The 23,584-nt window shown below is 41.7% G+C and overlaps 2 protein-coding genes and 1 long non-coding RNA gene across 4 annotated transcripts; 2 read left to right on the forward strand and 1 right to left on the reverse strand.

Annotated features, from left to right (window-relative positions):
• Positions 1 to 706: 706 nt before the first annotated feature.
• inaC (inactivation no afterpotential C) lies at positions 707 to 3,721 on the forward strand. Its single transcript, XM_017252413.3, has 11 exons — positions 707 to 1,095; positions 1,291 to 1,322; positions 1,377 to 1,571; positions 1,622 to 1,750; positions 1,807 to 1,963; positions 2,022 to 2,250; positions 2,303 to 2,700; positions 2,761 to 2,962; positions 3,017 to 3,205; positions 3,265 to 3,405; positions 3,461 to 3,721. The coding sequence occupies exons 1-11, from the start codon at positions 791 to 793 to the stop codon at positions 3,611 to 3,613; spliced, it is 2,130 nt and encodes a 709-aa protein (XP_017107902.2). The 5' UTR covers positions 707 to 790; the 3' UTR covers positions 3,614 to 3,721.
• Positions 3,722 to 13,077: 9,356 nt separating this feature from the next.
• Positions 13,078 to 14,446, reverse strand: LOC122321244 (uncharacterized). 2 transcript variants are annotated; one of them, XR_011442435.1, is made up of 5 exons: positions 14,191 to 14,446; positions 14,013 to 14,123; positions 13,787 to 13,958; positions 13,645 to 13,726; positions 13,078 to 13,543 (listed from the first exon to the last, which is right to left on the reverse strand). It is a non-coding gene; the product is annotated as an uncharacterized lncRNA (long non-coding RNA). The 2 variants fall into 2 exon arrangements; XR_006246028.2 differs by having other exon boundaries at positions 13,078 to 13,726; positions 14,191 to 14,444.
• Positions 14,447 to 21,236: 6,790 nt separating this feature from the next.
• On the forward strand, positions 21,237 to 22,143 carry LOC108132925 (uncharacterized). Its single transcript, XM_017252508.3, has 2 exons — positions 21,237 to 21,346; positions 21,408 to 22,143. Exons 1-2 carry the CDS (start codon positions 21,329 to 21,331, stop codon positions 22,110 to 22,112), a joined length of 723 nt encoding a protein of 240 aa, XP_017107997.2. The 5' UTR covers positions 21,237 to 21,328; the 3' UTR covers positions 22,113 to 22,143.
• Positions 22,144 to 23,584: the final 1,441 nt, after the last annotated feature.

Raw genomic sequence — 23,584 nt, forward strand, 5'->3', positions numbered from 1 at the left:
AAATTGTGCCTAGCTGGCAATTGCATAAATTAATCAGTACTGCCAGTGAATAAATAAACAATCGACAAACGTCAAATAAACTTTTGCACATAACTGCCGAAGTAGCAAAATTTTCCTCGACCCCCCACGACCCTACAGCTCCCCCTTTGTCTCAGCCATCCCCCCTTTTGGCCATTTGTGCATGTGGTCCGAGGCATTGACGTCACAACTGCTGCAGTTGTCCTGCGAGATGTCACGGATGTTGGATATTGTGTTTGTCTTCTGGCTAGGTAAGCACCTTCTTGACCTTTCCCAAACTGTTTACACTTATCGCTGGCAAGGACCTGCCTCCTGCCTTCTGCCAGCTATCCTTGCCGTCCTTTCTAGTTTGGAATTCATGATTTCTCGGTTCGATTGACAGGTTGCCGTCGAGTGGTTTGCCCTTAGAGATGATTGTGTCGCTTTGGAGCAAGTGCCTCTTTATGCGCCATGATGAGTGCTGATTAGTGGGGACATGGGGACTAATATTTGTAGTCTTTTAAAGAGCTTTCGATACTATAATATTAAATAAAATATTACTTACAGGGTATTGTTTCTTTGATAGATCTACTACCTCTCAGTCTCAGTCGCCCTTATAGCCAATATTTTTTTCTATTAGCTATGTGTCTGCACTTTGTTGGCTGCTTGTTTAGACTGTCTTGGGGTCTTCTCCGGTCTGGCCAGGTCATGTTCTCAGTTTCTAAACGGGCCTGAAGCCGCGCGGTCTGAGTCAGCTTTTTTTCTGGCTAATAGCTTGCTGAGTTCTTGTTAGATGGCTGCCGCTGCTGTTGCCACTCCGGGGGCCACGGTGCTCCCCCCATCAGGACCGGCTGCTCCGGCAGGACCCAAGGCCCCAGCCGCCGGGGCAGGAGCTGCCGCCGGTGGAGCAGCCGGGGGCAAGGGACCGCTAAACCTACTGGACATCACGGGCGAGGCCAATATCGTCAACTACATGAAGAACCGTCTGAGGAAGGGCGCCATGAAGCGAAAGGGCTTGGAGATGGTGAACGGCCATCGCTTCGGAGTGAGATTCTTTAAGCAGCCAACCTACTGTGGTCACTGCAAGGACTTTATCTGGTGAGATTTTCGGTTCTGTTTCGCATTGCGTAAGATTTTCGACTGGGTTTTGTGTGCCTCACCATCGTTAATTTAATTAGCGTTCCTCTGGCTGACATACTTTCCCTTTCCGTTGTTTTTTCTGACTCACTGTTTTTTTGCGCTGGTCTTCCGTTTCGCATTGTTGCATTTTGTGGATTTCGTGGACGGGATTAGGGGTTTTGGCAAGCAAGGCTATCAATGCGAGGGTAGGTTTTAAAATTTCATCATTACAAGGGTGTCACAGAATATTTCCCGTTTAGAGTGCCGCTTCAACATCCATCAAAAGTGCTGCAAGTTCGTAGTGTTCAAGTGTCCTGGCAAGGACACCGATTTCGATGCCGACTGCGCCAAGGTCAAGCATGGTTGGATCTCCACCACCTACACCACGCCCACCTTCTGCGATGAGTGTGGTTTGCTGCTCCATGGAGTGGCCCATCAAGGAGTCAAGTGCGAAAGTGAGTTGTGAATATGAATGTTATATAGAAATCTTAAAATCCTGGTCTAGATTGCAACCTGAATGTGCACCAGTCGTGCCAGGAGATGGTGCCACCCATGTGTGGTGCCGACATCAGCGAGGTGAGGGGTAAACTGCTGCTCTACGTGGAGCTCAAGGGCAACAATCTGAAGGTGGATAGTAAGTACTTACTTTTTAGGATGCATGTAGAAAATATGTATAAACATCATTTTCAGTTAAGGAGGCTGCTAATCTGATTCCCATGGATACTAATGGCTTCAGCGATCCCTATATTGCTGTGCAAATGCATCCTGATCGATCAGGACGAACCAAAAAGAAGACCAAGACCATCCAGAAGAACCTGAATCCTGTCTTTAATGAGACCATTACTTTGTAAGAATTTATAGTTAAGCTCGATTAACATTTAAGTACAAAAATTATATTATTTTAGTGAACTCCAACCGCAGGATCGTGAGAAACGTCTTCTAATCGAAGTCTGGGATTGGGATCGTACTTCTCGCAACGATTTCATGGGCTCCTTCTCGTTTAGCATGGAGGAACTTCAAAAGGAACCCATCGATGGATGGTACAAGTTTCTTTCCCAAGTCGAGGGAGAGCACTATAACATTCCCTGTGTGGATGCAATAAATGACATGGCCCGTCTGCGCGATGAAGTCAAGGTATTTAAAAGCTATAAAAGCCTAAAATATCTTATAACTTTTGTAACCCCAGCACGATCGTCGTCCTAATGATAAACGTCGCATGGACAACAAGGACATGCCGCATAATATGAGCAAACGGGATATGATTCGAGCTGCTGACTTTAATTTTGTCAAGACCATTGGCAAAGGATCCTTTGGAAAGGTCCTTCTGGCAGAACGTCGTGGTACCGATGAATTGTATGCCGTCAAGGTCTTACGCAAGGATGTCATCATCCAGACGGATGACATGGAGTTGCCCATGAATGAGAAAAGGATATTGGCTTTGTCAGGACGTCCTCCTTTCCTTGTCTCCATGCATTCCTGTTTCCAGACTATGGATCGATTGTTTTTCGTTATGGAGTATTGCAAAGGTGGAGATCTTATGTACCATATGCAGCAATATGGTAGATTTAAGGAGTCTGTGGCTACGTGAGTTTGTTTTTGAAGTTAAGGATCTACTATGATTTCCTTACCTATTTCTTCTCTTAGGTTCTATGCCGTGGAGATAGCCATTGCTCTATTTTTCCTTCATGAGAGGGACATTATCTACAGGGACTTGAAGCTGGATAATATTTTACTGGATGGTGAGGGACATGTTAAGCTGGTGGACTTTGGGTTAAGTAAGGAAGGTGTGAGTGATCGTCAGGGAACTCGTACTTTCTGTGGAACTCCTAACTACATGGCTCCAGAGGTGGGTTTTGGGTTAAATTTTATAAAGATCTAAGTCTAGGATCTCTTATTTTAGATTGTTAGCTATGATCCCTATTCCACCACCGTTGATTGGTGGTCTTATGGCGTTTTACTTTATGAGTTCATGGCCGGACAGGCTCCTTTTGAAGGCGATGATGAGACCACCGTGTTTCGGAATATCAAGGAAAAAAAGGCCGTGTTTCCCAAGCACTTTAGTCAAGAGGCAATGGATATAATAACAAGCGTAAGTGTATAACAACCTATAAATAAAATATCTTTTATAAAAATGCATTATCAACTTAGTTTCTGGCCAAAAAGCCCAACAATCGCTTGGGCGCAGGACGTTATGCCAGACAGGAAATAACCACACATCCTTTCTTCCGGAATATTGATTGGGATAAAGCAGAGGCCTGTGAAATGGATCCGCCCATTAAGCCAAAGATAGTAAGGACTAAAAAGGGTCTAAGTTTAAGAATAAAATATGTATATTATTTTCCAGAAACATCGCAAGGACATTAGCAACTTTGATGAGGTCTTCACCAAAGAAAAGACGGATCTGACTCCCACAGACAAGCTTTTCATGATGAATCTGGACCAGAACGATTTCATTGGGTTCTCCTTTATGAATCCCGAGTTTATTACCATTATTTAGATCTGGTCTAAACAAGCTTTGGAGAAAGTTAACAAAAAGCTTTTGGTTTAAAAAGAAATTGTAAGGAGCTTATGTTATGATGTCCTGATAAACTTGTTGTTAAAGCTTCACATCTAGCTTTCTTATCTACATGGAAGGATATTTTTAAGGGTTTGAGGAACTTTGTCTCTCTTTTAGAGACAGCTTGAAATGTTAGTAGGTAACATTTGGCAACATTACGGCCCGTTGAAGCCCAGATAGTAAAAGAAAACAGAGACAGTTCCGGACGAGCAGCTGATTTTCGCAGGTCTGAGGTTCTACTCTCGCTCTTTCTACAGCCAACTCTCTCTACTGGTGTTTCTATCCCTTTCTTGGAGGGGAAAGCCATGGAGAAAGTCACCACACGAGAGCACCTGAATTAGTTACGCATACGCCGCGTGTGCAGCACTTTAGGAAACCCTTGAAACAGGAAGTTTCAAGACTGCCGCCCGTCAGGCTAACTAACTAACTTTGCCGCGAATCTAAACTCATCAGGCTGGCTCGAGTTTTCGGTTTATGATTTTTGGTGGGCCAAGAGCTATGCCAAAAGCCCGAACTTGTTGCTGCATTCCGTGCGTGAACTAATGAAATTTCAGCGTTAAGAGAGATATTTCAGCAGGCAGGAGCCATTTTCGCCAAAGCCACAGATGCCGTGAATTTGTGTGCCGACCGGAAAATTGTTTCGAAAATCGTTTCGTTTTTGGCACATCCACTATGACTTTGAGGGCGAAGGAACAAGGACCAAGTATGGGGATTCGGTTTGGCAAATAGTTTCCTGGTGGCACGCAAAATATGTCTTTGGCCACATTACAAAAATGAAATTCCCCGAACGCCGAATGCTGGCCAAGTGGAATCCCTTGGCAGGATATTTGCGATTTGGGGCGTTCATCAAAAACGACCTGGTAACCAGTTTCAAGGTAAGTGCAATTTTCCGCTGTCCTGGTTTTGTCTATTCTTTTTTTTTTGAGTTTAGGTGTAAGTGCATTTCCCCATTCGCAGTTTCCTTTTGCGATGACAGCATCCTGCTCGAAACTGTTTGCACTCTATTAGCAGCAATTTGCGGGTTTACGTGCACTCTTCACGCCTTTTAGACACGTTCCAATGTCTCTGGACAGTGCAACCGCCGATGTCCTTGTGCAGTCGGCCCTGCCTTTCACTTCCTGTGCCCCTTCCGGTCGTGTCTCGCCCATGTTGGAGTTTGGCTTAGGCATTAGGATGTACTAAAGTGCTTAACACAATATAAATAATGGTCCGAACGCTGGCAGATACATAGATTGTTTGTGGCGTAATAAAACGCAGCTGAATCTCTTCGCTTAGCATAGTTTGCCAGCATGTCCTTGCTAAACCCGCCGGCTAATGAAGCCTTGAGGCGTCCTTGTGCGGACTGTCCTTGAGTAGCCAAATTGTCAGCTTATAAATCAGCCCCCCTAGCATCTCGATAAGCGTAAAAGAAAATCTCTCCAAGAAAAAAATAACAACTCGGAAAGTTGGGGGAGAGCCGTGGTCTCAACGTTTGATGACCCCAATCTATTGTCTATGACCTGTAACCTGAATGGACTATTGAACGGCTTATTTATTTCTCAGTTTTGAATTCAAAGTCAAGCCTCTTATTTGCGCTTAAATGTATATTGTTTTTATCCATTCCAGACCCCAATTATTCATGTCTCTGTTTATTTCTTTGTTGGTCCAAAGTTCAAGTGACCCTAAGTGGTTAAATATATTGTGCAAGTATTTGCTAGGAGGTCTCAACTTTTTAGGGGGGACCTTGAAAATGCTGGGGAAGTTATCCTTGCAGTCTGTCAATGTCTGCCATAAAACGGGCTTTGCGTACAAATTGGCAAACATTAAAGACTTAGACTGGGGCATGCCACAACAGGATTCAACTCTTTGAACCAGGGCTATTTATACTGGGCCTGACAATCTGTTTTCCACACTTCGTTGGCCCTTGTCTTGCCTCAATTTCAATGCAAATTTATATACAAAATAAATATATATATATGTATATATACATCGTCCATGTCCTAACACGATAACGATGAAATTGTTACGCCTTACTACCAAGTGCGTTTCTTATTTATGTCTATTTTGTGGTACTGCCGCTCTCGTGCACCTAATACCTGTGGTTGCCCCACTCCCATAGCCCCCTCTGACATTCCTTTGCTATCTGTCTGTTTCATACACTGTCACTTCCGTTTCCGCCTGAGCACCCGGACTCAATGTGTCTCCCCCCTTCCGTCATCGGGGGCCAATTTTTTGTTCTGCCACTGCCACTGCCACTAACTGCTTTGCCACTTGGCCACTCCTCGGGTCTTGAGTCCCTCGGTCTTATGAGCTGCTGATGGCAATTTGAGTGAGAACGGGCATGGGAACGGGCGACCAGAACGGCAGTGTCATGCATATGGCTTTGGTGCTTGGATAGGCCCATAAAATCCACAAAAGCCACCGAATATTGTCATGAATTAGCTGCATGATGCTTTCTAATATTACAGAGAAGAGTATTTGGCTTAAATCAATGAATTTGTTATTAATATTTGGGTGGTTTAATGCTGGACTCTAGTGGCTAGCGGCTAAAGTCTTGACTATATGATACCCGGTACTTTGTGTTTATGCTTCGTAGTGGATATTTGGATATAAACTTAATAAATGTACTACCATTTTTCTCTCACTGCGTGTTGTGGGTGCCGCTTACGCCTAATTTCATTGTTGGCCGGATGGCGGAGTGGATTTATCAGCTAAGTGAGTCTCCTGGCCTGGCTAAATATTTAAACCATCTCCCAGGAGGTAGCCTCCCAGGGAGGACTCTGCTCGTCCTGTTGCATTTCCGTTTCTTTCCCGTCCTTTTGGGCCTCCTACCTGCCCCTTCCCGCCTGCCCCCTTGCTTGATCGCGGGCTCATTCAAAATGCAAACATGGCCTGCGGAATTGTTGGCAGCTGCACGTGGCGCCAGTTTCGAGCACTTAAACAAACAAACTGTTGCCCCTCGTGTTTGGCAGTGTGTGCTAGTGTGCAAGTCATTGTCCCTGCCTTCTCACGTATCCTTTTCCCTTGTTTTGTAGCCTTTTTCACAGCTGTGTGCCATTTGGCAGTCGCCCAGATGCAAAGTGCAGGCAACAATTTAAACGTTTTCCAGTTTCACTGATGACGCGCCTCGGAACGGGGCAACTTAGTTTTCCATTTCACTCTCAGTAGTGTGAAAAACTACTTTCCCCATCCATCATTTCGTTATGTTACCATTTCCATCCATAATCAAATAAATTGCGGAACAAGTCAAGTGCAAAGCAGAAATGTGTGAAATAAAAAATAAATAGGAAAAGCCCTAGATAGCGCCGATGTACAAAAATGTGTATGTACATACATGCATAAAAATATTTATATAATCCAGGAAACCCACAATAAAATGTAGCAAATGGGCCACTATAAAAAAATAGGGCCGGATCCGGAACAGCTAAGAGGGAAATGTTTACAGCCGCATTTCTCGGGAGAGGTGATCGCTTTTATGGCTCTAAGGATGGTTTAATAAAATAAAATGTAAATTTTTAATGCATAGAATTTGTAAACCAACCACAATTTAAGAAAAATAAGTTAAACATTGAAGCTGATAAATACATCTTCCAAAAACTCTTTCCATGATGCTTTGAAATTTTTAATTGTATATTATGTATCATAATTGGTTTATTTCATTATTTCATAGAAAGTTGATATGTTTCCATAGAAATGCATTTTTTAACAGACTGCTTTCTTGGCAAAGAAAAGTCTTTCTAAGCATATTACCAGGTATCAAAGTCCAAGTATTGAAAAGGTGGATTTTCATTTAAAGAATATTCACACGACCAGGGCTTCTCGGCACATGCCATCAATCTCTAGACACACAGGCGACTAATAAACACAAACAAAATACATAAATAGACGCCGGAGTCGGAAGGAGGGGAGCATACATACACTGTATGGTACACTGTACACAAAAGCACACACATAAGGCGAAAGCGTTTTTTATAGACCATACGTGTTGGGACAGTGGCCAGGAGGAGTATCCAGGGGCGTAGGGTCGACTTTGTTTGAGTTCCATTAGGGGGAGAACTTGGATGGGAAACTTGCTGGTTTCGAGAAAGAGAATTTTCATATAAAAAGTTTAAGTTGCAAACTTTTTTTTTTGTGGCCCCCCATGTAAAAGATTCTGTGGCTACCCAACACTCACACATAGGAAACTTTAACGCAGTGGATAGTAAGTATCCTGTCCCTCCTGGCCCCAAGTCCTTGTCCCTTTTCTTTACCTCTCGTGCGGTCCAGTGGAGTTTGGCTATTCCCAATGCAAACAACGCGCATGAAATAATTATTCCGCATTGCCAAATGGATGCCACAGGTGGGAGGTGCTCTGGTGCTCTCAGAGGCACCACCTCCTGTACCAGTGCCGGATATATGCATGCCATATATATTTAATGCTTCGTCCTGCCATCGCTCCAGCATACATGATATTTATAAGATTCAGCGAAAAAAATCAAAATATGCGTGCCACTCCACGAGTCCTTGTGCTCTAATTAATAAGTGATGGGTGGGTGGGGAGGTAAGGAGCTTTAACGGCACAGTTCGCTGCCTCGTCCCATAAACTACAATACAATGAAAATGAAAATAAAAATGAAAATAAAAATAAAGATAGAGATGGAGATAAAACTGTTGCGCGTCAGCGAAGGCTTTTGTCCAATAAAATAGACAAAGTAAGTCGCTTAAGTCGGTCGCTTCCACTCTATATGACTTTCTCTCTCTCTCTCTATCTCTGTCTGACTCTTTTTCTCTTTCACTCGCTTACCGTGTATCCTTTTTGCTGGCGCTTTTACTTTTGCTAACGGTCGTTGCGCTCGTTCCGCTTCACTGCAACTCAAAAGCGCAGCCCATTCGCATGTGTGTGTGTGTGAAAGTATGTCCTTCTCAGCTTGTGGGTATGGGTGTGTGTTTGTGTTTGTGCGTTTTCTGATTGTCTTCCACCTAACGGTTAAAGTGTGGTGCTTCCTCTTTTCCGCTTTCATCAAAGCAAAGTTTTTCGCAGCTCAGCTTTCATTTCATTTTGATTTCCAGAATCAAGAGAAAGACACCTCTTTTCCAAAGTCTTTGGTTTTATCCTTTTCTTTAAATTCATTTCTTGTTCTTTATATTCCAAATAAAAACGCCTGAAAGGAAATTCAACAGTTTCTTAAAGTTTTTTTTAGCTATTTTCCTTAACAAATGCACTTTTTACAATACCCGTTGCTTAGGGTATATCCTTTTATCAATCTATTAAAAACAAACTTTGTTTTTATAATTCCTCCGCCCTCTGCCAGGTCAGGAACGCAACCCAATCAAGCGCAAATACAAAGATATTTTTGGTGCCTGGTGCGTCCTGCGTCCTTCGACCAGGATGCTGAAAAATTCTGGCAGCCAGAAGCTACTGCTAAACAGTTTAATAAAAATGCACATAAATTTCTGGACTTGTGCACGCGCACAGAATCATATCCTTGGAACAGGAACATGGCAAGCATGAGGATACACCTTACCCGTATCCTGGCCAAAAATGGCATCCGCTTAAGTGGCCAATTGTTTGGCGTTTATTGCCACTGCGGCAGACAGAGTTGATGATGCCACATTATGCATTGCCGGCCATAAATTTCGAAGGTATCTGTGCTTTTTTGTGTTACTTCTCGGGGCTATTCTTTTTATTTTGGCGAAAACAGTTCATTCGCATTATTTTGCAAATTGACAAGGACAAGGACAGGGACAAGGACATCTAATTACTCCCCGCCGTGCACTTGAGCCACTGTCCTGAGTATCCAGAACATCCCCATCGAGCACTTCATTTAAGCCCGGCTGCCAATTTGCCTTGACACGAAGATAGACAATTTTTTTCAATTTCGCGTACGGCTCCTCCCGGGACAAGGACTAGCGAGAATGAGAATCTCTAGAGAAAGAGAATTGAGTCGAGTCGAGTCGGAGAAACACGCACATTGCATACAAATGAGACGAGGGTCGAACAAATGGTTCTGGATTCCGTGCATCGAGGAGATTTCGGGGCATCTTTGGGATTAAATGAAAATGATAATAAAAATCAGTTTTGCAAATGGGCCATTATAAGGGTTACTAAACAAAATAGATACTTTATGACAGGTATAATTTTTTAATAAAAAATAAGTGGATTTCTCCATAACCTATTAAAGTTTAGATATTTCAGAAGGAAACGGATGTATTCGGAACATTCTATGGAATATTTTTACGCCCATTCAAATAGACATATGTACGTAAGGCACATGAGTAATTTGCGGGAAAAAGTGGGAGTAATAAGTGAGTGGAATAAAGCGACTCTTTCCAATAAGCCACACATCCTTCACACAGACACACACACACTCAGTAACGACGACAGATTCAGATACACGTGCCACATCTGCTGTTGAGGATGCTGCTGTTGATTGTGTTTCTTTTGATTAAAAATTCATGTCATATAATGAAAGTTGGGCCGGAACTAAAGCATATTGGTATTCCAGGGAATTATGTTCACAAGTGAGTGCCGCACCGAATTAGCTGAGCATCTCTCAGCAAATGTTGCGTGCAAATAATCGCCAGGTAAAGGCCAAAATCCAAGAGCCCAGGCTCCGAACAAAAAATTAGGAAAGTGGCAAAAAGGTCAAGTGTAAAAAAACGAAAGCAAATACACACAGGTCAGAGTGGAAAGGTAAAATCGGCGGAGAAAAAAAGTCTCTATTTGCCTGAAATAATTGAAAAAGGCCAAGATGAAAAGGAGTGCCAAGATAAATATTTAAATGTTAGATAGAAAGTTGGCTATTAGAAATGGCAAAAAGCCAATTTTCGCTCGGCAATCAGGTGCTTAAATATGCCATAACATTTTTGGATTTCCTAACCTCTTCTCACTTCCAATAAAAGTTTATGTCCATTAAGGATAATCTGCAATTTTCCTGCATAAATCGCTTAAAGAGCAATTGGCAAGTTTTTTCAAAGAAATCGCTGCCAGCCACTATAAAAACTTTGAACTGAAAACGGAATTGAATATGAATCCTGATCATCGCCGTTGTCCTCATAAAAGAAGGAGCAAAAAATAAGGATGCTGCATCAGCTGCTGGAACTGAGATTGAAGCCAAATTTCGGAATTTTCGGTTGTCCTTTTTTTCCTTTATTTTGTTTTTTTTTTTGTGAGTTTTCGTTTCGTTTGGCTTTTATAAGCTGAAATTGCTCAATTGAAAGCGAAAACGGCATCAGCAGAGGCAGCAGAAGAAGCAGCCACGTCGACCTTTCACTCAAAAAAAAATGGAAAAGTTTTCGGTTTCGGAAATAGAAAAGTTTTTTATGTGCGTGTGAGTCTGTTCGTGTGTGTCCTTGGACGCAAGGAAGCAACAATTGAAGTATATGAAAACGTGCCTGGGAACTCGAATGAAAAATCTCTTCCTGAATAAATTCAACACGCCTCCTCACCGAGGAAAATCAATAAGGCATCTTTATAATAGCGACCAGCATTTTGGCTAAAAGGATATACGAAAAATCAGGTCCTGCAGCATTGCAATAAATAATTGCATGGCTGCAGCAAATTAAATGACTTTTGAGTTAATTGGGGTGGTAGGAAGGGGGGAGAAGGACCGGACAGGAGCGGAGCGGAAGGTGCAGGTGGCAGCTCTCAAACAAGATACGAGTCTGAAGGGGGGCAGGGGCAGGGGCAACAATAACAACAAGTAACGGTTGCCAACAGCTCGAACAGGCCGAACGGAAACGGAAATGAGTAGCGAGTAACTGTGCGAGGGAGGACGAAAAAGAAAGCGGAAACAGGAGGCAGCGGCAGGAGGCAGGAGGCAGAAGCAACAGTTCAACTGTAAAACATTAAATGAAAATGAGGCCCAAGCAAGGAGCAGGGTTTTCTCTCTTTTCCCTTTATTTTTTCTTTTTTTTTTTTTGCCCAGGATGTTCAATGGTACGTTTTGTCGAGTGGAGGGCGGGAAGAGTAGGGCAAGCTACAAGAACAAGGATCCGTAACAAGGACGCATAGTTGCGGTGCCGGGGGGCGGCAAGTTTTCGCTCCCTTCAGACCGTATAAGGAGCAACAACCGTTATTTGTGTGTGGCTGTGGGCAAACAACGTACAAGCCCCGTTAGTAAGCAAAACATGTTAGCCCGTGTCAAGTAAGAATCGTAGCTGGCCAAAAAAAAAAAAAAAAGAAAAAATTAAAGGAAAAATGGCAAGCCTGAATGAAAATGAAAACGAAAACCAAACGCTTCAAGCCATGAAGGCTGTGAAAATTGAGTGAGTAAGGGAAAAAGCTGTGGAAAACCCGAGGCTCAAAGGGATGAAGAAACCACAAACTATGGCCGCAAATGGCACAACCAGGCCAGGAAGTATTGATGACAGTAATCCTAGCTTGCCTCCGTCCAAAGACAACCAATAAACCAATCCAAATGCCAAATAATTGGAGAATAGTTGCCAGGATAACCGAGTTAGTAAGGACTTGAAATCCAACATTAAATTTTGATTAGAATTTCAATTATTTAACTGGATGCTTAATCCTGAAAATGTTAATACCCCAAATGAACTTCCAAGGAGATTGTGTTGACCTTTTGTGTCAGCATAATGAAATGTTAACATTTCTGGAATCCCTGGGGTTAAAGGTTATATAAGAGTTGCACACAAACACACACACACACTACCAGGTTTCTTCTTGGGTTACCTAACCATGTCTCCATGTCAGGGCAAGTGTGAGTGGGAGCCGGGATTTTGGTTTCCGGCTTCAAGTGGGAACAATTCGAGTGCAACAGCAACAGGAGCAACCACGAGCGTTGCCAATGCCAACTTTTGGCCAGCTTTCTGCCAGCATGATGTTCATTTGCGGTGCACCGCATGTGGCATCATCTTTTTACCTCCTCTCCTGCTTTCCGAGTTCTGCCCCTTCAGGCTACCAAAGAATCAGACCAATCAATGCCCAGCAGCAGTGTGACAATGAGCTCGAGTGACTGCCATGATTTTTAGGCCTTGGCAGGAGGGAGAATTGGCAAGAGAGCACGTGGTCAGGACGTTGGTGGATGCTGTTCGCTTGTGTTACTCAACGGAAACACCGCAGGAATTTAAGTGCTTCCGTTTTCAGGAGCAGCATATGAAATCAATAAACGAAATAATAAGCCAAAAGAGGAGGGGCAAGGGCAAGGAGCATGTGGCACATCCTGATGTGTGCACTCAAAAAAAAATTAACCCTAAGATTTAGAAATTCGCCCTATTTTTGTCTTCAACGGCACCGCACCATAAAATTTAGGGTAAATTTTTCTAAAATTAATGGCATTTCCTTTCTAAAATATAAGGAAAATTGCCCTAAAAACAAGAAAAAAATTTCTAAAAAATAGAAAAAAATTCTTAAATTTAGGGTAAATTTTTCTAAAATAATGGCGTTTCCTTTCTAAAATCTAAGGCCAATTTCCCTAAAAATAAGAAAAAAATTTCTAAAAAATAGAAAAAAATTTCTTAAATTAAGGGTTTGTTTTTCTAGGTTTTAGAAAGTACTTTTCTAAAACTAAGGAAAAAATTTCTTGATTTCATGGCGATTTTTTCTAAACCCCAGGGCAAGGCGCCCTAAAATTAAAATAACCCTTTCTACAATATATACAAATATTTCTTAAATTAAAGGTGACCTTTTCTAAATTCTAGAAATTTTATTTATACATTTTACATTACATATTACATCATACATTTACATATTTTTACATTATTTTTACATTTACATTTGTTTTCTTTGATAGCTCTCTTCAGTTCTTACTTTCACATAACACTTTATTTATGGTATATAATAAATTTGACCCTCGAATCTTGAATTGTATACTTGACTTATAAATTTCCAGTAGCACCATGTTTTCCCCTTTTGGTGGGGACTAGAATAGCGTGAATCATTTGCGTCCTTTTTATCTGTGGAAAATAACGTCAATTAATATTGCGATATAAATATATTAATATACTATTTAATCGTGAATGTTTAAAAACATCTTTTAAGGTAGTGTAATTATTACCTTCGCTTTGTTGAGGGAATGTTTTAGTAAGATAAAACTCTGGACTTTCTTTTAACGAAATGAGAGAAAAAATTGCCACAATCTAAGAATTAATTCAATAAATGCATTAAATAAAACAAAATTAATGTATAAAAAATATTACCAATTTGTCTTCACAATTCTGCTTAAGAATGGGCAATTCCTCCTAAGCTAAGTGTAGCTACACTTGTATCGTCCTAGAAAAAGAAACTTTTGCGCCACTCAAAAGTAAGATCAAATTTTGCGTTTGCAAGGCTAAGCTTCACCTCTTCACTATTGAACATCAGCCATATTACCTGAAAATGTATTTGGGAAATTATTTTTAACCTTTGAAGTGGGGCGTAATTTACCAGTTGATAACTTTTTCTCCTTAGCCTTCAAATGATAAATTTTGCCATATGCAGCAGACCTTCTGGCTTTTTTCCGATGTTAAGATCTATCATGTCTTTCCACAATTAGCTCTAGATTAATTTAATTAGTAATTAAATTAAATTACTTATGAAATTAGTAACGTTTTTAGTAACTTACCAGCGAAAAAAAAGAAAAGGCTTCTCAGTTTATCTTTTTCAGCAAGGAATCAATTAGCACTTTTTAAATAAACTTTTTGTACTTGTACTTGTACTTGTAACTTGTAATGTCAACATCTTAGAGATAGTTTAAATATCGTTACATTATTTCTTAACATGATTTTTTGTATTTAACATGTTAAAACTTTATACATAAAATATAATATAGATCAGTATGGATTTATCTGCCCGTGCTCTGCCACACACACAGTATAAGTGTGTGAAACGTCATGACGCGTCATGCTCAGAGCCTACTTTCTGCTTTCTGCTATTCTAATACTAATGCGTTAAAATCATATCAATGTATTGGGTGCCGACCACGGACAGAGATAAAATATAAAAAAAATTATATATTAAAAAAAATATTTATATTTTCTAGGGTTACCTAAATTAAAGGGTAACACTGTGCATTTTTAGAAAGGAATTTCTATATTATAGAAACAGTTTTCTATTTTGTAGGGTTAGTATCTTTTTTAGAAAGGAATTTCTATATTGTAGAAACAGTTTTCTATTTTTTAGGGTTAGTATCTTTTTAAGAAAGGGATTTCTATATTGTAGAAACAGTTTTCTATTTTTTAGGGTTAGTAAATTTTATGGTGAGCCTTTCTATTATTAAGAAAATATTTCCTGAAAATAAGTCATAATTTGCCTTAATTATAGAAAAGTTTTCTTGATTTTAGGGCGATTTCAGTTTATGGCGACTATTTCTATATTTGAGAAAAACTTCTTTGATTTAAGAAATTTTTCTTGTTTTCAGAAAATTTTTTCTAGAAACTAGAAATTTTTTCTTGTATTTAGAAACAATTAAGTTTTATGGCGAATTTCTAAATTTAAGGGTAAATTTTATTTTGAGTGTGTGTGTGTGTGTGTGTGTGGGTGACAGGTCAAGGCAGTGCCTGTTGGCAGCCTGTCAATATCCAGATGCTTATCCCTGGGTTGCCCCGGTTTCCATCCCACCTACGGTTCCTACAAAATTTTACACACAATTTAAGAAAGAGCCGGATGTAACGGGAGGCATGTCCTGGTGGCACTAAACTACCCATTTTGGCCAAGAAAAATCAATAAATTCATATATGGTCCATGGCGTGTGGGATTAACAACCAACCATCCAAAAAAGAAACTACTTTTATGTTTTTGGCCAACACAGAACTGAGATGAAAAGCTTTCAACTGCTAGGCTTTAGCTCCACTCGTTTTTCTCTAAGCCCACACAAGTTCAAATACACAAAAACGTTTGCAGAGAAAGAAAAATATTCAGGATATTCAGGATATTTATTCACCTGTTCTTTCAGCAAACATTTCTCCGAGTGTTCAACTAAATGAGATCTGGCAGTTGCCAAGGGAGTCGACTTGGCCCTGCCACATTTGTTAATTACTTTTTGGCCATAGACAGTTTTGTGCTGACCTCAGCGCCAAGCTGTAAGGACGAGGCCCAACCACCGCCCACACCCAGCCGCCCAGCGTCAGCCCCTATCTGCTAAATGAACAATTAAATAATGCCAAGGCCAGGAACAAACAGGTGCGAGAAGTAATCAGATATACAGGTGACTCGAGTGAGGAGCTAGATGGATGTGGAGTGAACAATTTTCCTCGGGCCGGGTCGACTGCCAAGTGCGGAGTTACAGGCAATAAGTTACACAGGACATTGCTCATTGCTCAGTGCCACAGTGGCAGCCATGCACAGCATGCGTAATTATGGGCTCGTAATCAATCCCAGACAGCGGGGATTGGCCAAAAGGAGCAACTGTTGAGCCTAGAAGACGATTGAGTGAACCTCCAAAAGAAAGCAATAAGCGGCAATCGTAAATTCAAATCAAGTGCCTGAAATTGCCAGATAAAAGCAAAGTCTGGCCCTCGCCCACGCCCACACATACCCACACATATGCCAGATAAATAAAAAGAAGGGTATGAAAGAGTCCTTTCGGCAAATAAACATATCATAAGATTAATATTAAATATTAATCTAGTATATAGTATATATAGTATAATAAACACTTCCCAATCAATGTATGAATCAATGCCCTGATTCATACATGATACACCTTTTCGAAATTGATTCAGATTTGACTGAAATATTGGCCAAAAGGTGAATGGAAAAATACATTTTGGCCAAAAACCCACATTCCCAAAATTTTTATGAAGATCGTAAGACATTTTTTTCCATAACTCTTCTAATATTTGTCACATTTGAAAATGTTATACCTTCCCGAACTTCTAACTTCAAGTAGAATCATTTCTAATCAAAACCTGGCCAATTAAAATTTGACCAATTTTTTTTAAAATTTTCCAAGGGGTACCATCATAAATTTTGCCAAAAATTGGTTAAAATTTTTGTTGCTTAGTTTTCCTCATCTTTTTATGCAGATTAAAGGACATTTAAGCCCTGGTTAATAAATGGTATTCCGTTTTTGAATCGGTTGAGAAATAGTTGAAGTATTTACTGAAAAGTGCCTTAAAAACTAACATTTTTGGTAAATAATGAACTTCAAAATTCTTGTCCCAATTTTTTACATTTCTCGATGGGAAAGTACTCATAACTTTGGTAATAGTCGGAAGATCAAAAAATGTTATACCTTCCCGACCTTGTATCTTTGAGTAGAATCATTTTCAATCAAAATCTGATCTACTAAATTTTGATCCATTTTTTCCAATTTTTCAAAGGGGTAACATCATAATATCAGCCAAAAATTTACCAAAAATTCGTTTTTTCTATTTTTGAAATATTTTAATGAAGATCGAATAATATTTTAGCCCTCATTCCGAAATGGTAAACCGTTCCCAAATCGGTGGAGATTTGCCTTAAATATGTGCTATAAACTAACTCAAAACATACATTTTGGCCGAAAGGACAATTATCATTTACTTTCTCATTAAATAAAATTCCACAACCCCTTAGGTTTTAATAATAACAAAAAGGGTTAAATAAATCTTAAAATACATAACACTGATTTGCAGGATAATAGCTAGTCGGCACAGTTTATTTGTTGGCGTTTTTATCCCTATCTCCACACTGCCAGGACATCGCACAATTTATAATGTTAATGCTGCTGCTCGGCTCTGGCTTGCTCTTTGTTGCTATCTGCCATATTCCTTTCGGCTTCTCCTCCAGCCATAACACTTTTAGCACATAATAATAGTCCTGGCCATGCAATTACGTGGGGTCAGAGACTGAGCGAGAGAGAGAGAGAGAGTGTGAGCGAGCGCGAGATAACGAGCAGGACAACGACAGCGCTTAAGGAGCGGCGGGCTGGGAGGACACTTAAAGTCAGCAAAGTGTAAAAAGGACCCGATCGATAGCGTCGGGGCGAAAGACGTTTGACCCCAGGAAAGTTTGCTTTAAGTTGGACATTCAGGCTCAATCTGTTGCTGATAGTTTTGAAATCGTCGAACAAGAGCCTGCTCCTCAAGGAGCCATTCATACGGTCTTGGATTTGGATTCGGATTCGGATACAGATTTAGATTCATTAGGCTAGGATTCTCCTGCTCAGTTGGGCAGGTCCTGGGGCTGGCAATTTGATTACGGGGCGACTGCAATCAGGCGGGTAAACAAGTCCCCAGTGCTCTGCCAGTGGCTGCCAATGACAGTCGATGGTGGAATACCAAGAAAAAATATATAAAAAGTGTATAAGCCTGAAATGGAATACTCGCTTAATGGTTGGCAAATTCAATTTCGATTCCAATCCCGTCATAATGAGCCTCTCGCCAGGAAAATAGGATGTCCCAGCCATCTCCTATGCCCTGCTCCCAGAGTGTGAGTCGTTTCTGGCCAATTACTTGGCCATTTTGAAAAGTTTGATGCTTTAAACCAAAAGCAAACCAAACCAACAACCCTAAAACTTTTTGCATGTTTGGGCAAACACTTTAAATGTTTTGTAGCCTGGCCCGGTTATAAATGACCCTCAGCAGGCCTTTGGACAGGAAAGGTGTGTCGGATGGACAGGTGACAGGCCTCCTGCTCAGCTTCCACTTTCACAGCACTCATTTGTCTTATTGAGCGCACTCACATCTACGGGAACACTTGCTCATGCAACCAAAAGATACTTAACCGACACTCGAGATACACTTGCAATCTGTGTGTGCCACAAGAGCAATTATAAATGAACCCACAGCTACACGTATTCATAAGCTTTTAACATTGCACTTTCCGGAGTATCTACTCTCATTTCTTGTGTCAAAAATCATATACTTTTAAATTGGTCTTTTAACACCTAACCGCAGGGTATTTTAGGCCATTGAATGGAATGACTTTCACCATTTCTGGTTTCTAATTAGCAAATGGCTAAAAGCCCCCCTTAGCCCAAAGCATCCTTAAGTGATTTGAATGCAGAGTCCTTGGCCGGCGAAAAGGTAACTAAAATCCTGGGAAGCGTTTACATTTCAATTCAATATGTTTGAGCCAGATTTGTTTGGCTTGCTTACCCATCCTTGGCTGGCAAAAGTTGTTCCTTCTTTCAATATTTATTTAGCTCGGAACTTTCTTGAAGTAAGTTCAAGTTTCTATAGCTCCTCCTTCTGGTAGCTGGCTGCTGTGAGTGTGTATGCCTGTTTGGAGGAAAAATGGAAAATAAATTTGATTTATGCCAACAACTAAACCGAACCCATTGTCGCCCATCAGCCCGGCACTGGCTTTTGTTTGGTTTTATCAAATTGCAAATGCAGCTGCAGCAGTTTCTATGGGAAAAAAGGGGGAGTAGATAACGATTTGCAAATTTGCTTTCTTGAAGCTTTAAGCCAAGTTTTTTTTTCTTTTTTCCTTTCGAGGATTTCTATCAACAAACATTCCCAGTTTCCGAGGCACTCCGATTCCGTTTCACCCACATCACTCATATTAATAATTTGCTTTTTCTCTTTGCAAGCCCATTTTTGTTGAATTCCAAATTGGCCCAGAGACAGCAGTCATGAGGGAAAACATCATTTTCGAATTTTCCACCAAAGCGAAAATGTTTTTCGGGTGTGCCGGCGCCAATGTTTCGATTTCTGTGCCCCAGATGGCAGTTGATTTTGGTGCGTTTTCCCGGTTTCCCTCTGGTTCTGGAGCTTGTTGCTCCCAGCCAAATTGGCATAATAAACAATGACAATGGAACCACCAGCCGAGTGCTTGTTTTACCCTCCAACTGGCACATGCAGTATCTGTATCTGTATTTGTATCTGCTCTCCAGTATCTGTATCTGTGCCTGTGTTGTTGCATGAAAGTTAGCGAAGGACGACGACGACGAGTGATGCATGAATGTGCCACACGGCGACGGGGTGCCACGCATGGGCCAACAATGTGCTTTTCGGGGGAGAAGGCTTTTACAACGTGAGGGGCTTGGCACATTAACGAGGAAGCTGGAGGGAGGACATCAATGTTGCCAGGAGATGAAAGTAACTTTAAGTTTCCCACCAAGAAAACACGATTTCCGCTTTGATTTTTGTGCTACACTTTGAGATAAGAAAGCATACAAATTTTTATAATCCATAAGGATTGATTATGAATAAATAAAATCAAAGCTTGTACCTGTAAAGGGATGCCTTATCAGGGCCAGGACCTTTTCCATACAAGCACCAAAGTATGCCATCAGATCCCAGCTTGGGGCAGTACGATATGTTACATGTTAGTCCTGCATGAACCTCAACAGGTCCTTGGGCCATGATGTCTGACCTAATGATGGCCCAATGTAGCCAATAGTGAGCACCAAAAGTTACCCCGCCCATCCCCCCACCAATGATTGATGGCAGGATACAATTTAATAGCTTTAATTAAGCGAACATTGGAAAGACGTACATGTCTAAGCCATTCATCATCAGAAGTCGCCCCAGAAGGATTACACCGGGCTTAGAAGGGATCTCTGACGATGGTTATAGAAACGGAAATGTCCTTGCAGTAAGCTGAACAATAATAAATTGTTTATGCTTATGGCGAGTCCCCAAACATTTTGATGTATTTTTAATGCTGTCTTTGTAGGGAATATATGATTAATGGCTTATGCTCCTCCAAACGGCCGCCGAGAGTGTTTTTTTTTTTGCGCCCTCAAGTGTCGGCGGTCGGCGGTCTGGTATTGGTATTTATAAGTCATGGGAGTTGGTGGGTTCGGTTCGTTATTTGTCCTTTAACGATTCAATGAGCTCTAAAACGGTTTTATTGATTTTGTGTTAATATTGCAGCCCAATCCGGGGAATAGTAGGGGGCGGCGACTATAAATATTGATATGCACAATTTAGACCGCAACGGAAATGCGATACGTGCCATCCAGCCAACGGGTGGCTTTGCAGTTTAATGAACTGCCCCAGTTTAGTGTCAGTTTAGTGACAAAACCAAAAATACATACAAAGTTTATAGAACATACAATCAGGAATGGAATAATATATAAATAATATTAAAGGGATGGCCCGAACTGCGGTAATCGTGATAGATGAAATGAACTTTTGAATAAACTTTTACAACATGTTTTGATGATCGAGTCAACGGACGAGTTGTGGCCGTTACACTTCTCCCATTATGCTGTCGTTTAGCATTTCCTGTCGCTTTGAACTTGCACTTTTACGGCAATGAGCCGAAACAATTGAAACGGGTTCACACATTCGTTCCCATTGCTGCGGAAATACTCGCAATTGTCTGGGTCAATGCACTTGCACTCAGCTGCTCACCAGGTGCCCGATTTTTCCCTGGCCACCGCCTCAAATTGGACAATTTCGACGCCGAGGCAGCGGGCAATAGCTCGGACTCATTATGAGTGACAAACTGTTGGATGGTGGCATTTCCAGTTTGTTCAACTCCAGCTTCAAGATTGGTTTTGGCATCACTGTTACATTAACATTATTATGCACTCTGGCGTGTGTGCCTATGCATGTGCATGTGCAGGTCTAGTTTGGCTCGTTACATATTTATTTTCTTGTGTGGGAAACTCGTTTTCTACTGGTTGTTTGGTACGTTGTTGGCGCAGACTTCCGAGCTTCCGTTTATGATCGCGGAGCGCCACTATAAATGGATTGGCTATCTCCAAAGAGGCCTCACTTCGTTTGGGATTTCTGAAAGTGAACGTGTTTGCATCCGGAGCACTGTCTATGTGCACCAGAAAGTGATTTGTTAAAATCTCTTGGATATCGGCCGACGACATCGATATGAACAGCTTGCTGATAGTGAGTAAACGGATTAATGTTAAAATCAAACACTTCGGACTTAATCCTGGTCCTCTTGCAGCTTCTTTGGTGCGCCTTATGCTGCAGTGTGTCTGCCAAGCCTCCGGCAGCTCGACGGGCTCAATTGCACGATGACGTACAGCTAATTCACCCGCACATCATCACCATAGAGCGATTGGAGAATCTTCTCCGGCGGGCGGGTGAAATATTCGGTCCTGCCATGGAGGAGGATGCCATGGCTGAGGCAAGTAGCCAGGTGCATGAGGAAGTGCAGCCCCAGGCCCAGTTCCAGCCCCAGCAGCGCATGCTTCCGCCAACAGAGCAGCCATACAACTTCTACCTGCCGCTCTTCGACTATGTTGAGCCAAAGTTGGACGCTAAGAGTCGGATGCTGGAGAAGATCGCTCCGCCGCCTCTGGGACAAAAGCTCGAGCACAACTACTATGCTGATAAGCCAAAGAAGAAGCCAAAAAAATTCAACGCCGCGACCAAGCACATAAACCTCAACCTCAAGTGGCTTAACACCTACGAGAAGGCCATGGGCGGGTCCACACCTCCCAAGGCAATGTATCTCGAAAATGATGAGCGTAACAGGATCAACTTTGATGACTCCTTTTTCGCGGTCGATATGCAGGTAAAGATGCCGGATAACCAGGTCCCTAAGGATCCAGCTCCGGCGGAACTGCTGCAGCACGGCGAGGAGCAGGCCGAGGAGGATCTGATGGCGGCTCCGGCGCATATTACCTACAACATCAACAAAGCTTGAATGTAATTATAATTTAAATTCTATAACAAACTCTGGCCTTTTTTCGCTGTGTAACTAATTTGGGATATAAAAACCGCAACAGTAGCCTTGGCTTTTCAAAACCACTTAACCGTCCAGGACAATGTGTTTGAAACACAATTTTCGGCCTGTTGATATTGATTTGTCGGTCCAGCCACCCAACAACCCAACCACCCGCCAGGCACGGAACCACCCAACCACTTACGCACAGGTAACGATGTGCTAAACGTGCCGTGCAACAAATATGCGGCAGCCACGCACATTTTGTCCATGCCGCCCCCCCCAGCACCTTGGGGGCAACCACTCCTCTTGCCCTTCCGAGCCAACCCATGAAATTCCATGTCAGTCAGCTGCCAAACCAAATTGAAGTGGAAAATCGAGGCCATGGACTGGGCGGTGGGTGGTGGGTGGTATAAGTGGGTGGTGGGCGGATGAGTGGGCATCATCATAATCATAATTAGTCTGCTGAGAATGGCAGCCACAACGATGTTGGTCTCGGTCTTGGTTTCGGTCTGTTAAGTGCAAAATATTGTAAAAAGAAATGTAAGAAAAATTCTATTCTATAAAAGTAGGGAGCATACTTAATTACTTTGCCATTTGCTTGTTGTTGTCCTGTCTTTTGCTTGATTTGAGCGGGATTTTTATTTTTTATTTATCTTAAATGTTGCCGCTTTCGGCCATTTGCCTCGTATCCTGCCCCAACGCCTGCCCCGCCATCTTTTCAGCTTAATTTACGGCCAAAAAATGGTAAAGAAAAAGGCGGAACTAAGAGGCTGAGATACGAAGACGAAGCCAACGAAAGTAAACAGAATGAGGCGACTGATGGACAGACAGAAGGGCATGCAAACAAGGATAAACACACAGGCACACTGGCACTGAGAAAAATCAAAGGATTATAAAATACATTAAATATAAATATTATATATGAGAGTGGATTTTTCTTTGACCTTTTACATAAAATGGATTTCCATATCCGGTACTTTGAAGCTTTTAGGAAGTATAAGTATTTTAAACATAATGTTACCTTTACAAGGATATTTCTTACATATTTAAGATGAAATCTTTTTCCAGAAATATGCTTTTTAGGGTTTATTTTTCACCCTTAAGATTTCCCCCAGTGTATTCATACAACAAACCCACACAGTTGAGCTGCCCGTTTTTGTAGGCATTAGGCATTTGTTTCAAGCTCCTCTTCTCAGCCGCGGCTCGTCCTGCGCTTCCCTTGGGTCCTTGTTTCGTCCTGGCAAACGTCGAATACCGTTTAACTGCCGCTTGACACAGCCAGAAAGGAAAAGTGAGACCCACACAGAGGAGAGGCGTAGAACAACAGAGCGTAGAAAGCAAAACCGATGAAGGGAAATGCCAGCAACAGACAGAGAGACATTGTCGAAGGTGAAATTTGCCATGAAAACAATGACGAAGGGGGGAATGTGTAGAAGGGATCTCTGCTACGC

The sequence above is a fragment of the Drosophila bipectinata genome, chromosome 2R (genome assembly GCF_030179905.1).
Source record: "Drosophila bipectinata strain 14024-0381.07 chromosome 2R, DbipHiC1v2, whole genome shotgun sequence".
Taxonomy (NCBI): Eukaryota; Metazoa; Arthropoda; class Insecta; order Diptera; family Drosophilidae; genus Drosophila; species Drosophila bipectinata.